General features: G+C 54.5%; 1 protein-coding gene across 3 annotated transcripts in view; it reads left to right on the top strand.

Moving 5' to 3' along the window:
• The window catches only part of ALPL (alkaline phosphatase, liver/bone/kidney), a 62,527-nt gene extending 48,695 nt beyond the window's left edge, over positions 1-13,832 (top strand). For all 3 annotated transcript variants that reach the window (XM_012801595.2, XM_023509736.1, XM_012801596.1), the window contains 8 exons: positions 322-496; positions 1,240-1,415; positions 4,359-4,502; positions 6,452-6,521; positions 9,115-9,249; positions 11,464-11,655; positions 12,101-12,220; positions 12,786-13,832. In XM_012801595.2, coding sequence (XP_012657049.2) covers positions 322-496; positions 1,240-1,415; positions 4,359-4,502; positions 6,452-6,521; positions 9,115-9,249; positions 11,464-11,655; positions 12,101-12,220; positions 12,786-13,051 — 1,278 coding nt within the window. In that variant the 3' untranslated portion in view covers positions 13,052-13,832. The remainder of the gene's footprint in view (positions 1-321; positions 497-1,239; positions 1,416-4,358; positions 4,503-6,451; positions 6,522-9,114; positions 9,250-11,463; positions 11,656-12,100; positions 12,221-12,785) is intronic.
• The last annotated feature ends 553 nt before the right edge of the window (positions 13,833-14,385 follow it).

The following is a 14,385-nucleotide window of genomic DNA, read 5'->3' as shown; positions in this document are numbered from 1 at the left end:
CCCCTTGCTGGGTCCTGAAGCCTCAGATCCACAGACAGGTCTCTGCTGACCCCCCTGCCTGTCCCTGACTCCTCTGCCAGCCCTTCCTCTGTAGGCCTGAGACATGAGGTCCTGCCCGGAACTGCCAGGGTACAGGGAATAGCAGCAGGAAGCAGGCAGCTGGTTGACCCTCTGGCTTGGAGGGACCCTGGTGGGTAATGGTCTCAGCCCAGGCTATAAAGGAGCTTCTCTGTGACCCTAGTGCCCTGGTGTGCGTAGAGGGGGTGGGCAGCAGCTGGGCCACAGCCTGGCCATCTCTTGACCCTCTTCTCCCACCTGCAGACGTACAACACCAATGCCCAGGTCCCTGACAGCGCGGGCACTGCCACTGCCTACCTGTGTGGGGTGAAGGCCAATGAGGGCACTGTGGGGGTGAGCGCAGCCACAGAGCGCACCCAGTGCAACACCACACAGGGGAATGAGGTCACCTCTATCCTGCGCTGGGCCAAGGATGCTGGTGAGTGGGGCAGAGGGGAGGGGGACATGGCCCAGCTTTGGGGCCCGCCTGGCTGTGTAATGGAGAAAGAGTAGGAAAAGATGCCCTCTGGGGGTCCCAGCTCTGATCTGGACATCTATTAAGTATCTCTGGGACCCCTCTCGTGACAAGGAGCCTGGTGGCTCAGGGCTGGCTCAGTTAAGGGCTCTGGGCCCAGTTCATTTGCCTGAGTCTATTCATTAGACTATAACATGGGTATAAGAATGTAGCCCCCATAGGTTAGAGAGAGGAGAGTCATGACCTAGCCTGGTGCCAGCCCTGTGGGGTTCAGGAAATGCCTCCTCCTTCTCCGTTCCTAAATTTGGGAGGCCTGGCCCACACCCCCCACAAAACTTTGATTCAGGCAATGAGGCTGACAGATACAGGTGATGGGACCACACTCAACGTGTGATCCCTTATGAGGGGCCCCAGCGGGCTTCCTATGGGAGTGGAGCTGTGGGGGTCCTTGATGAAGGGGAGGACACGGGCCCAGCTGGTCACAGCTCATGGACCTCCAAGGTTGGGGAGAGAGGATTGCAGAGTCAGAGTGTCCCACCCATCAAGCTGTTTGGAAGCCACCATCCCCCCCGCCCCCCCGTGATACAGATGGGGAGACTGAGGCCTGAGCAAGCAGTGGAATTGACAGGCCAGTCTTGTGCTGGGAGAGGGAGGGAGAAGGCAGCTGGGAACCCCATCCGCAGATGAGCCAACCACTCCTCTCCCAGGGAAATCCGTGGGCATCGTGACCACCACGAGAGTGAACCACGCCACACCCAGCGCTGCTTATGCCCACTCGGCTGACCGGGACTGGTACTCAGACAATGAGATGCCCCCAGAGGCCCTGAGCCAGGGCTGCAAGGACATCGCCTACCAGCTCATGCACAACATCAGGAACATTGATGTGAGTGCCAGGGTGTGGCCAGGGCAAGGACAGGGGATGTGAGGTGGAGCCTGAGCTGAGCAGGAGGCCTCAGGCCCAGGCTGGCCCGGGACAAGTGGCCAGGCCTGGCTCCCCACACCTGGGAGGCTCTGGCCTCAAGGGTATTTGCGGTTGGGCAAGCAGGCGCTATAGGGTTTCTCTGCAGTGGAGCTGTGGGGTGAACCTCACCACACCTCAATGACCAGGCACCCAGGGATTATTCCATAAGCCGCAACCTGGAGCTGCACCCCATCCCTAACTCCCACAACACAAGGGCAGGCACAGTGGCCATCGGAGGGGAGGACCAGCCCTGAACATTCACACGTGCATGGGCAGACAGGTGTTTGCTGGCAATGTGATCTCGGGCCAGTTCCTTATCCTCTCTGCGCCTTCCCTTCCACAATCCCTTTATGAACTGTGCCTGCCTTGTAAGCCCATTGCAGGAACCAAGTAAGGCCCCACCTGGAGAGAGACCCCAGGCCTGACTCCACTGCATGCTCAGAAAGGCGCAGGAACACCTATGCCTGAGCCACATCCTTGTCACAAAACACACTTCAACATACTGAGCAGGCAGATGTCATCTTCCCTTCTCTTTGTTCTTAAGTGACAACTTCTGGCTTGTTTCTTTTCAAGGCTTTATTCCCCGCTGGAGGGGCTAGAGAGGGTGCTGAGGGCCTTCAGTTCCATGAGTCTGGAATGGGAATTGGGAGGTGTCAGAGAAAGCTCCAGGCCCCAGCTGTCCCCACCCCCATCACACTCACTTGCCCCCCGCCCTCTACCTAGTTGCACCCAATGCCTGGGTGCCGTCTGGCCCCTCCACCAGCCCACATCTGCCCTCCTCCCAGCAGTGGGTCAGGTGTCCCCTTTCAGGGCACAGTCCTCTTGAGTCCTCTTAGTGTACAGGCATCTGAGACACTAAGCCACCCAGCTTGGCTTTGCCTCCACCCCATACCTGCCCTGGGCAAGTCCCTTCCTCTCCCTGAGCCTCAGTTTCCCCACCTGTACAACACGAACAGAGAGCCACACCTGCCTCCTCCTGGGGCCATTGGAGGCCACGATGAGGTCATGGACGTGAGAACATTTGTTGTATAAGCACAGGGTGTAATTATGGGGCTGCTCTTCAGAGGGCTTTGGCAGGAATGGCCTGGGGAGGGGGGGAAGAAGCTTAAGGGAAAACCAAGGGGAGGGAAGACGTGTCAGGAGGGTGGAGGGATGGGGGGTGGTTGTGGGGGTCCCCAGGGCCCTGTGGTGGAGATAGAGCCATAAGCCATGGGGTGAGTGCAGAGGGAGGACCTGTGTGGGGACCTTTCTCTCCTGGCCGCTTCTATCCCTCCACCACCACCCCAAAGCCCCCAGGTCCCCAGTCTGTACATGAAACAAAAATCCTGGTGTCCGCCCTGAAAATAAATATCTGTTGCTTTTAAAAAAAGAAAGAAAGAAAGACACAAACCCAAACCCCAAAGCCAAACAGCAAGTCTGTTATTTGGGAGTTTAATGAGCCCGTGTGAAGTCCCTGCTGGGGCTGGAAACGATGGGGCTCCGGGCAGGAAGATTGGGGGCTTCGCTTTCCACTCTGGGATGCCAAGGGGTCAAGTTCTGTGGGAACTGATGGGGGCAGGGACCTGTGACCTGGGGTCCCGTTCTTTCCCCCTCATACCAGGCCCTGTCCCAGACCTCCTGGCTGCAGCTGGGAGTGAGGAACTCGCCTCTCAGGAAGACTTTTCACTGCTTCTGGCTGTGGGAATCCCTTCCACTGGCAGCTGCCCCTTGGGTGCTGGGGACAGCCCCGGAGGACTGTAACTTCCTCCCGTGGCAGTCCTGAGGGTGGGGGTTAGGCCCCTTCTTTAGAGGGGGGAGCTGAGGTCGGAGAGTTTAGGTGGCAGGCCCTTGGTGTCAGTAAGTGATAGAGTCAGGGTTCAAACTGAAGTCTGACCTCAAAGTCTATGGCTTCTCCCCATCCCTATGACCCAAGCTTGTCTCAGACTCCTGGTTCCCTCCCCAGCCCACAGAACTTCAGTTCGAGGTGGGAAGCAGGGGGTATGTGAGGTGCCTGGGATGGTCTAGGGCCAACCTCAGCTGGGCTCTGCTCTTCCAAGGTGTCCACCAGGGACAGCAGACTGGGCTGGTGCCCACAGTGACAGGAGGACACTAGTGTGGTGGTCACCACGGGCGGCTGCTGTTATGCTCTTGGCTTCTGTTTTAAAAATAGTCAGGACTTCAAACATGGACTCCCAAGGAAAACAAACATCCCGCGTCCGTCTGCCCGCACGCACCAGCCACCGTGGGTAAATTTAGCCTGGTGGTGACTACACAGTCGTGAGGCCTGGCCCCCACTGTTTGCCCAGGCTATGGTGGGCCGGTTCCCAGTGGGGCTGCCCCAAAGACCTTCCTGGCTGGGGCCTCTCCCTGCACACATGCTGTGGGTGAGGAGGCTCTGGGAACCCTGCCCTCAGCCCACCGACACAGCAGAGGCCTAGTGCTACAGTCAGAGAGGCTCCTCGTTCGAATCCTAGCTCTGCCCCTTACTGGCTATGTGGACTTGGGAAGGACACACTTCTGTGCCCATTTCTTTATTTGGAAAACAGGTGACACGGGGTTTCTTGCAGCCTTGGTATGAAGTCAAGATGAGCTGATGTGTCTTAAATGCTTAGATCCTGTAAGTGTCCTTATTCTTACAAATTGGGAGTTTTGTAGCCACTGGGTAGGTTATCAGTAGCTCTGCTATTTCACCCAGAATCTCCAAACCACAGTCCTGACAGACTCAGGATGCATGACTGTCCCCAAGCTGGAAGACTGAGACTCAAAGAGAGTGGAACCCTGGATTCACCCAGCTTGGAAAGTGGTGTATCTCCCCTACCCAGGAGTCCAGTGTCCAGGCCAGGACATCCTGGAATCCTGCAGTGCTGATGGCTCCTGCCTCTTTAGGTGATCATGGGAGGTGGTCGGAAGTACATGTACCCCAAGAACAGAACTGATGTGGAATATGAGATGGATGAGAAGGCCCGGGGCACGAGGCTGGATGGCCTTAACCTCATTGATGTCTGGAAGAGCTTCAAACCGAAACGCAAGGTAGCTGTTAGCTGGGTATCTGCAGGGGTGGCCTGTGGTGGGGGTGAGGCCTCTCTGGGATCTGTGGCCTCCTGCACACGGGGCTCATAATTCTTCCCTCCATGGGCTCAGGTGGTCTAAGAGGCATATGAATGGCGTACTGTAGATATGGTAGGTGATCAATTAGCTCTTTCCTCTGGAGGAGGGCCCCAGGCATAGGCAGGCCATGGGGTGGGTAATCTGCCTGGGAGTTCTGTCACCCTGAGCCCTGCTATATGGCCCACAGCTGGGCACAAGACACAAAGGATGAAAATCAGTTAAGGAACCGTGGGAGGCTGTGTGCAGGGATTAGGGGAGGCACCCCAGAGGGGAAAGGCCATAGGGAGGGGCCAAGAAGCCCTGAGCAGGTGAGAGGATGGGACAGAAGAGGCAGCAGGGTGTGCCAAGGCAAGGCGGAGAGTGGGGGAAGCCCCTCACAGTGAGACCCCCTTGGGTGGAGAAGGAGGTGCTGGAGCTCTAGAAGGACCCCAAGCTCTGGCTGTAAGCTTAGCGCAGCTTCTGGCTCTTTAAATCTGCGTTGCTGGTCCCCTGGCCTGGGGCAGCTGGGGTCTGGAAATGACTGTGGTCAGCTGCTGAAGACAGTGGGAGCAGCCTGGCAGCCACTTTAATGTCACTCTGGAGTTGGGTTTCTGAGAGTTCCAGGACTGGCCCTTGGGGAGGCCTCGTGGGCTGAGACTGGGCCAAGAACAAGGTGGGGGCAGGGTCTGGGAAGGGCCCCAGGGGGTGGTGGGGGTGTGGGGCCGTGAGGCTGGGAGCCCTTTCCATTCTTACTGAGTCAGCTCAAGCTGTGCCAGAGCCCCTTCCCGCCCCTACCCAGAGAGACACCTCTCCTCCAAGCCTCAGTTTCTCGACATGAAACATGGGCCCAGAGCTTAATCCTTCCTGCCCAGGCAGGGTGCTTTCCCAGGAGCTCGGTCTAGACCCCCAAGACGGGGAGAGAGGGCCCACATTGTGGCCCCAAGCCTGGACACATAGACCCTGCTGTCCGGTCCCGTGTAGGCCATTTATCCCTAGAAAATCAAGGGTAGTTCCCATCAAATTCCAACTTGGTAAGAGAATGTTTTTTTAAAAGTGAGTTTCAGAATCAGTTTCACCTTTACCACTTACTAGCTGTACTATCCAAGGGCCTCAGTGTCCTTATCTGTAAAATGGGAATAACAGCCCTGCCTACCTCAGGGCTGAAGTGAGGATAGAATGATAAAGCACAGGAGAGCCACCTCTATGAAGCAGGGCGGGGGAGCCAGAGTCCTACTTTCTTTGTCTCTCCCCTCCAGCAGCCCCTGAGGTTTGAAAGCTACTGATCCCAATGCTATTGCCCAGAGAAGGCAAGGGACTCTCCTAAGGACACACAGCTGACTCTTGGCAATGTTGGGGCTCCTAGACCAGGCCCTAAGTGGTGTTGACTCCAGGTTGAGCCTGGTCAGCCTCTCTCTGTGGTCTTTATCTCCCTGGGAAGCAGCCTGCCTTTATCTTCCCTCTTGGATGGGGTCCTCAAGGCTTGGCCTCCTCCCTGGCTCCCCGTGGCTCCCAGAGAGCACAGCCCATCAGCACTCAAGGCCTGAGCTTGGCTCTTCTTTGCTGGGGATTGCTCCTGCTTGGAACATACCTCCCTGACCCCAGGCTGATCAATTACTACTTCAGGGTTCCTCTAGGACATCACCTCCACCAGGAAGCCCTCCCTGATCCTGCCTCTGGACTCATGGATCTCCTGATGTCTCAGAATTGTCTTCCCCCTACACTATATATTATAATGGCTTGTCATTTCTTGAGGTCAGGAATGGTAGGTCTTCAGGGAGGAATTGTTAAATGACAGGAAACAATCAAATGCCAAGGCTCTAAGGCCAGCTGGGGTCATTCCTCGTGACTCGCCCTACCTCCTCCCATGTGCTGATATCTGCCCTTCTTCCTAGCACTCCCACTTTGTCTGGAACCGCACAGAGCTGATGAATCTTAACCCCAGCACCGTGGACTACCTCTTGGGTAAGTGGGTGCATGGAGTGGAGTGGAGGACACCCATCTGGTGGCTGGAGTGGCCACAGCCTGCCCCCCCACTTAGGGGTCTTTGCCCTCAGGCTCTAGGACCTGGGAGGGGCAAGGAATAGGCTTCTGTTTCCTCCAATCAGGCCTGAAAATCTGCTGGCTGTGCAGGAGCATTAGCCCCATCAGGCACAAGGAGAAACTCACAGAGGGGAGCAGCTATGTCACAACTGGGTAGCTGTATGGCCCAGGCAAGTTGGAAGCCTAAATGGGAACTAGGACTTAAAAGCTCTTTAGGCTGGGTGCATTGGTCCACACCTGGAATCCCAGTGCTTTGCGAGGCTGAGGCAAGAGGATTGTTTGAGGCTGGGAGTTCAAGACCAGCCTGGGTAACAGTGAGACACACCCCCTCCATCTTTTTTTGAGACAGTCTCTGTCCCCTGGGCTAGAATTCCATGGCCTCACTCTAGCTCGCAGCAACCTTAAACAGTGGGGCTCAAATGATCCTCCTGCCTCAGCCTCCTGAGAAGCTGGGACTACAGGTGCCAACCACCATGCCTGGCTAATTTTTCTATTTTTAGTAAAGGTGAGGGTCTCACTTTGCTCAGGCTGGTATTGAACTCCTGACCTCAAGAGATCCTCCTCCCTCAGCCTCCCAGAGTACTAGGATTACAGGTGTGAGTTACTATACCCAGCCACTACAAAAAAATTTTAAAGCCAGTCAAGGTGGTGCATACCTGTAACCATAGCTACTCTGGAAGCTGAGGCAGGAAAATCAATGGAGCCCAGGAGTTTGAGAATGTAGTGAATGATGATCAGGCCACTGCACTCCAGCCTGGGTGACAGAGTGTGAAGATGCCTCAACAAAATAAAACAAAACAGCTCCTGGGCTAGAGAGCCAGGGACTGGGAGTCAGCTCTACAGCATGGCCCAGGCAGATGCCAACCAGATTGTTTCTACTGTTCCCAAGAGAGAATGGGGAGTCAGCGGGCCAAGGGGAAGCTCCAGTCTCGGCAGAAGGAAGCCCTGGGCACTACTGTGCAAACAGCTGGGTCCTCTTGCCCAGATAGCTATTGTGCTGAGCAAGTGGTGGCAAAATTCCATCAAACATTTCCCAAGGAGCATAGCTTAGGGTTCTGGGTGTGTCCTTGGAGGTTATGGGCTCAGCTGTGTACCTAGAGGATCCCCCAAGACACATGCAGATAGTCACCTGCTTGCCTGGGTGCATGGCATACACCCACCACCTCACATGGACCACAAGGAGCTGTGTGGGCACCACTGTGGCTCCTGGGTCTTAGAGCCAGAGTACTGGGTGCAAATGCAGCTCTACCACGTCTAAGCTGTATAATCTTGGGCAGGTAGTTTTGCCTCCCTGTGCCTCAGTTTCTCACATGTAAGTGGGGATCATGACTCTTCTAAAAATGTAGTTAGTGATAAAGCTGAGTTGCCACAAGCATCCCAGGAACTTATACCTTGTATGTGCATAAGTCATCTATTTCTGCATAACAAATAATCTCAAACTTAGTTTCAAATAAGAGTTTCTTGGGGTCAGGAGCAGCTTAGCTGGGTCTCTCATGAGGTTGCAGTCACCAGGAGATTTGGCTGGGCCTGGAGCTTCCAGGGTGGCTCACTCCCATGGCTGGCAAGTTGGTCATGGCTGTTGGCCTCAGTTCTTTGCCACATGAACTCTCCATAGAGTGGCTTGAGTGTCCTTACAATATGGCGGCCGGCTTCCCCCAGAGATCCAAAAGTATGTAAGATAGAAGCCACAATGTCTTATGCCTTGACCTTGGAAATCACACATCATTGTTTCAGAGGTATCTTGTTGGGATATTCTATTGACTACAAAGGCTCACCCTGGTCACCTTGGGAAGGGACCACACGAGGACGTGAATTCCAACAGATGGAGATTTTGGGGCACCATCTTGGAGGCTTCCAGAGAACAACTGAGGGTTCAGGCTGTTCATTGGAACTGTTGTTTGGCTGTGTACACACTCACAGAACGTCAAGGTGTTCTGGAAGGACAACAGAACCAGAAACCCCAGCAGAGGACACACCTCGAAACTTGTGCCATTGCAAAGAACAAATCACTCTCCTTATCTCAAAGTGTGGAAACCAAGCCCAGTGAGCAGAAGAGACAGTGACCCCAAACCAGTGGTTTCACTGCATGAGCCACTGGCACCCTTCAAACCAACATGTAAATGTTACTCCATCTAGTCCAGGTCACACTGCCCTATCTTAGGTCCTCAGTGCTCTACCTGGGCCTTTTCAGCTGCAGGTAGACTGATGGGTTTGAATCTAAGATCTGTTACTTCCCAGCTGAAAAGAAGTTATTGAACAGAGCCCAGCCTCCTCCTCTGTATAATGATCATGGTGGCCCCTCACCAAGGTGGTGGCGGTAAAGAGGAAAGAAATTGTAGGCACAATTCTAGGCCCTCAAGAGTCACTCAGATAAGGGTCCTCGCTGCCCCGTCTCCACTTTACTTCCGAGTTGGGTGTGGGGAAACTGTGTTCTCCAAGGCACCCTCAGGTTCCTTGGGGACCTCCTAGCAGGGTCACAAGCTCTCAGTATCTACACCTCCTTCGTCCTCCCCAGGCCTCTTCGAGCCTGGAGACCTGCAGTACGAGCTGAACAGAAACAACCTGACCGACCCGTCCCTCTCTGAGATGGTGAAGGTGGCCATCCAGGTCCTGAAGAAGAACCCCAAAGGCTTCTTCTTGCTGGTGGAAGGTAGGGGCCTGGGGCCTGCTGAGAGGGAGCTTCTAGAAACTTGGCCCCAGTGTCAGGGGATGGGTGATGTAGCTCTCAAGAGAACTGTGACCAGTTTGGAGCAGGGGAGAAATCCCTTTGGGAGCAAGTGTTAGGGATGGGTGGGGTGTGCCTTGGAAGCTGCCAGCCATCACCCTCCAAGATGGTGTAGGTGGCCTCTTTTGGACACAGAGATGGTGTGGCAGGCTCACCAGTCCAGGAAGGCTTCCTGAAAGAGGAGGCAGGTTACTGCCTTTCTTAGAGGCTTGGCTCTGGAGGAGTGGGCAGCCCCACAGCTTCCCTCTGACAGATAGATGCACAGGCCCTGGCTTTCCCAAGCCATGTGTGGCCATTTACAGGGTTCCCCGGCACTGTTGGGGCCCAGGAGGCGGGGTGGAGTTCTCAACCTGGTGCAGCCATCGCTGACTGTGTGACCAGTACCCGTGTGTTTCTGTAAAATGAGGCCAGAAATAGCCTTCTTCTCCTAGAAGGGCGACCTCCATTGTGTTCAGAGACATGAAGTACTTGGAACAGGACCCAGCAAAGAATAAATCCTCAGTGTTTCTATTATTAGCATTATCCTGATGACACAATAGCTAAGGTAATAACAATTGGAAGTATGAGGAAGTGATAAAGATTCCAGAATCTTCCAAAGGTCCAACAGTGGTGACCCTCTGTGGTTCTTCCTGTTGCCTTGCTGAGGTCTGCTTGGATATACATGCACACATGCGGACATATTTACATGTATGCCCTTACCACACAGACATACACCCAGGCCCCCCCACCTTCCACAGGCTAGTGGCTGCCAGCCCAGCTTGGCTGCTTTCTTGCCAAACCCTGGGGTTCCCACTCAAGCACGGCGGTCTCGGCCTGGCCCTGAGCAGGCCTCTGACGCCGAGGAACCAGCCAGGAACCAGTGGTGGTGAACACGGGCTCCCCCGGGAGCGGTCCTCTTTGTGAGCAAGGCCAGGACAGGCACGCCAGGCCAGCTGCTCCCAGAGCCACAACAAAGGGAAGACCCGCCCTGCCAGCCGTCAGGACTGGGGGGCAGGCTCGGGCTGGTGGGAAGACAGGGCCGCCTGGCGCCCAGGCTCGGGACCCTCAGTTCTGGGAGTGTCCACCCAGGCAGCACCCTCCTGTTACAGAAGGGAGGCGTCCCCTGAGGTCACATAGCCTCAGCTGCTAAGCCAAGCTTGCAGCCAGGCCCCTGCGCATGCCCAGAGGGAGGTGCCTTGGGATCCAGGCTCCAGCAAGCCTTAGTGGAAGCCTGCTGTGGGCACCGCCCTGGCACTGAGGCCTTTCACAGCTCTGGCAGTGAGGAGAGCACCTGTGTTTTCTGCTCCAAGGGAATGTATTCAAGGTGGAGATGGAAAAACAGGGACTTTAGTCTTCTCTGAATTCAGGTCCCAATAAATCCTACCATGGGCACAGCCCTTACCTACTCTAGGCCTCAGTTGCCCCATCTGTAAATGAGGGTGATCACACCCCTCTTTACCCAGGACGGTTGTGTCTGACACGTCCTGGGATTCATGTACTCCCCACTCCCTACCTCCCTGAAAGTTTTTTCTTTTTTTCTTTTTTTGAGATAGTCTCACTCCATTGCCCTGGGTAGAGTGCTGTGATGTCATGATAGCTCACAGTAACCTCAAATTCTGGGCTCAAGTGATCCCCTTGACTCAGCCTCTTGAGTAGCTGGGACTATAGGCGCCCACCACAACATCCAGCTGGTTTTTCTATTTTTAGTAGAGAAGGAGTCCCACTTTTGCTCAGACTGATCTCGATCTCCTGAGCTCAAGAATCTTCCCTTCTTGGCCTCCCAGAGTGTTAGGATTACAGGCATGAGCCACCGTACCCACTGTCCCTCAAGTCTTGAGAAGTCCCTTCAGGCCTCTAGAGAGAGCGCTGGGAGCGGAGTGGGGTGGTGGGAAGAGCACGAGTCTGGTGGGGCTGATTTGAGATCTGGGCTCTGTGCTCTCCATTCATTTCCCATTGGCCCCAGGACTCTCCCTCTCTGGCCTTGTAAGGTCAAACAGCTGTAGGAGATACCCAGGGTGTGGGGCCTGGCACAGAGTAGTGACCAGCAATGGTTACTGTCCTTCCCTCTCAAAGAAAGGTTAATCTGACAGTGTCATGGGGCTTAGGCCGCAGATCTTCTTCCCCTCCACTCTTACCCAAGGCTTTTGCATTGGTCCCTAGGAGGCAGGATTGACCATGGGCACCATGAAGGCAAAGCCAAGCAGGCGCTGCACGAGGCCGTAGAGATGGATCGGGCCATTGGACTAGCAGGCGACATGACCTCCTTGGAGGACACACTGACTGTGGTCACTGCTGACCACTCCCATGTCTTCACCTTTGGCGGGTACACCCCCCGAGGCAATTCTATCTTTGGTAGGTGGGTCTCCATCAGGGTGGGTACTGGGCATTCCAGTGGCTGGAAAATCCAATAAGCCCAGCACATGGGCTTGCTCCATAAAACATTGCTGACAATGGTTGGTGGGAGAGCACAGGGGAGGTGTGCAGTGGGCTGGGTGCATGACTGGGTGAATATGCAGGTGGGTAGACAGGTGGCTCCATGGCCAATGGACAGAAGAGAAAGTAGGAGATGGAAGAGGGAGGGAGAAGATGGATGGATGGGAGGGATGATGGCACAGTGGAAATTGGGAGATGGTTGGCTGGAAGGAACAGAATTTGGAAGGTGGTTGATAGAGGTGGTGCAGGGCCCTTCAAAGAGGACCCTGGGGGTTTCCAGGCCATTGAGGGACCCAATCTTGGGGATGAGGATAGCACTCCTGCTGCTCCAATATGACCCCTGAGTGCCCCTCTCTACATACAGGTCTGGCCCCCATGGTGAGTGATACTGACAAGAAGCCATTCACTGCCATCTTGTATGGCAACGGACCTGGCTACAAGGTGGTAGATGGTGAGCGAGAGAACGTCTCCACAGTGGACTATGGTGAGGCCACTAGGACCCAGGGCTGGGAGGAGGTAGGGTGGCCCTTGGGGGTGGGCTTGGGAATAGAGTGTAAACTTGTGGCTTGGCTTAGGGGTCTCAGAACATCCAAGACTTGAGTCAGAACAACGTCAGTTTGAATTGCCTTCTACAATTTAGCAGCTCTGAGACCTTAGGCATGTAACTTGACCTTTCTCATCTTCAATTTCCTCCATAAAAGGGTTCTGCCTTCTAAGGTTACCCTGAAGGACTAAATAGGTCTGCAGTTAGCATGTGCCTGGCACGTGTAGGTGCTTGATGTGTTAACACTGCCATTTTTACTGGCTGTATAATATTCCAACCTAAGAGACTTCATGTTCAATTCCATATTCATTTGTTATTCCAATTTGGTAAGAGGCTCTGCCTCTCAATTCTGCCCTGCTAATGCATACAACCTAGATGAGGTTAACTTTCTCTGTTGGGGAAAGTGTGGCCTTGGGCAAAACAGGCTGGGCCTCAGTTTCCACCTCTATAAAATGGGAATATCAGGCCTGGCAGGCTTTCAGCAGGCATTTTTTCTGGCCCACAGCTCACAACAACTATCAGGCTCAGTCTGCCGTGCCCCTGCGCTATGAGACCCACGGTGGGGAGGACGTAGCTGTCTTCGCCAAGGGACCCATGGCACACCTGCTGCATGGGGTCCACGAGCAGAACTACATCCCCCACGTGATGGCTTACGCGTCCTGTGTTGGAGCTAACCTGGACCATTGCACCCGTGCCAGCTCGGCAGGTAGCCCTGCTCTGGTCCCCCTGCTGCTCTTGCTGGCCCTACTGCCCCTGAGCATCCTGTTCTGAGGGCCCAGTGCCTGGGCACCATGAGCCCATGACAGATGCCAACTTTCTACTCCTGGTGCTGCCCTCTGCCCGCAGCCCACACCTCAGGGGGCAGGGAGGCAGAGGCCCGCACAGCCTCTGCAGCTGCCAGAATGGGGACCCAGGAAACCAAAGCCTGCTGCCCACCTCGCTCTTCTCTGGAATCCTCCTCAGTGCCCAGACCATTCCTGGCCTCAGGCCTCTGCTCCCTCCCTGCTGCTTTTTGGCGAACAGGGTAGGTTTCTCTTGGGCAGGCAGAGAGCACAGACTGCAGAAATTCTCAAAGCATCTTATTTTTCTAGCAAACATATTTCTCCAGACCCAGAGGCCCTGCAGCCTCCATGGAACATTCCGGATCTCCGGACCCTCCCACTTCCTTCTCTTTCCTTCTGGAACCCACCAGGCCCTCCCATGTTCATGTTCCTGTCCCCTGGCCCAGTCTTCCCTCCAGAGGAGATTGGTCCTCTCTCCTCAGGACAGGGGTGCGCTCACTCCAAGGCCACCAGGGTTCCCAGGAAGCTCTGTCCTTAGAGCTTCTAGCTTCCAGCTCTTGGATCTGACCATCAGTCCCAGGGTGGCCTGGGCTGGGAAAAGCAGCCTGGCAGGCCTGACACTCCTCATCTCTGAACACACATGCCAGCTCCTCTCTGAAGTGACTCTCCTGTTTGGAACTGCAAAAAAAAAAATTTTTTTTTTCTCTTTTTGGTGGTGGTTAAAAGGAACACAAAACATTTAAATAAAACTTTCCAAATATTTCTGAGGACAGAACTGAGTCTTTGTGGTCAGTGAGAAAAAGACTGAAATAAACTTATTTCTCTGGGAAGAACTGGCCTCAGGACCAGGGTACAGGTGGGTTGGGCAGGGTGGCAGGAGCCTCAGGACAAATTGCTTTCTCTGTGCCTCAGTTTTCTTATCCATGAAATGGGAGACAGCCCACTTATGGTTGGCCATGAGGATTAGAGCAGTGCCTCTGTGTCCCAAAACCCACAGCAAGGAGGACTTCAGGGGCCCAGTGACACCCACAAATAGCGTTATGATAGTATAGCCTGGCCGGTTTCATTCATTCAACAAATACTAAGCACTGAATACGGTTTAGCACTGTATTCATTTTTAAGAATTTAATCGTGAACAAGACAGACATGCTCCTTGCCCTCACAGAGCATCAGCAGTTGTGATCTTTGCATTCTGATTGTCACATGTGGGTACTGGACTTACGACTGCACTTGACCTTGGGAGTATATGGAGTCTGCTCCTCTTGCCTCATTGGAATGAGAATCTCTTTAAAGATAATAATCATAACAATTAACATGATCATT

The sequence above is a fragment of the Otolemur garnettii genome, unplaced genomic scaffold (genome assembly GCF_000181295.1).
Source record: "Otolemur garnettii isolate 467f Iridium unplaced genomic scaffold, OtoGar3 scaffold00009, whole genome shotgun sequence".
In the NCBI taxonomy this organism is placed as follows: Eukaryota; Metazoa; Chordata; class Mammalia; order Primates; family Galagidae; genus Otolemur; species Otolemur garnettii.
Note: the sequence above shows the minus strand (reverse complement) of the source record. Positions and strands in the feature narration are given on the sequence as shown.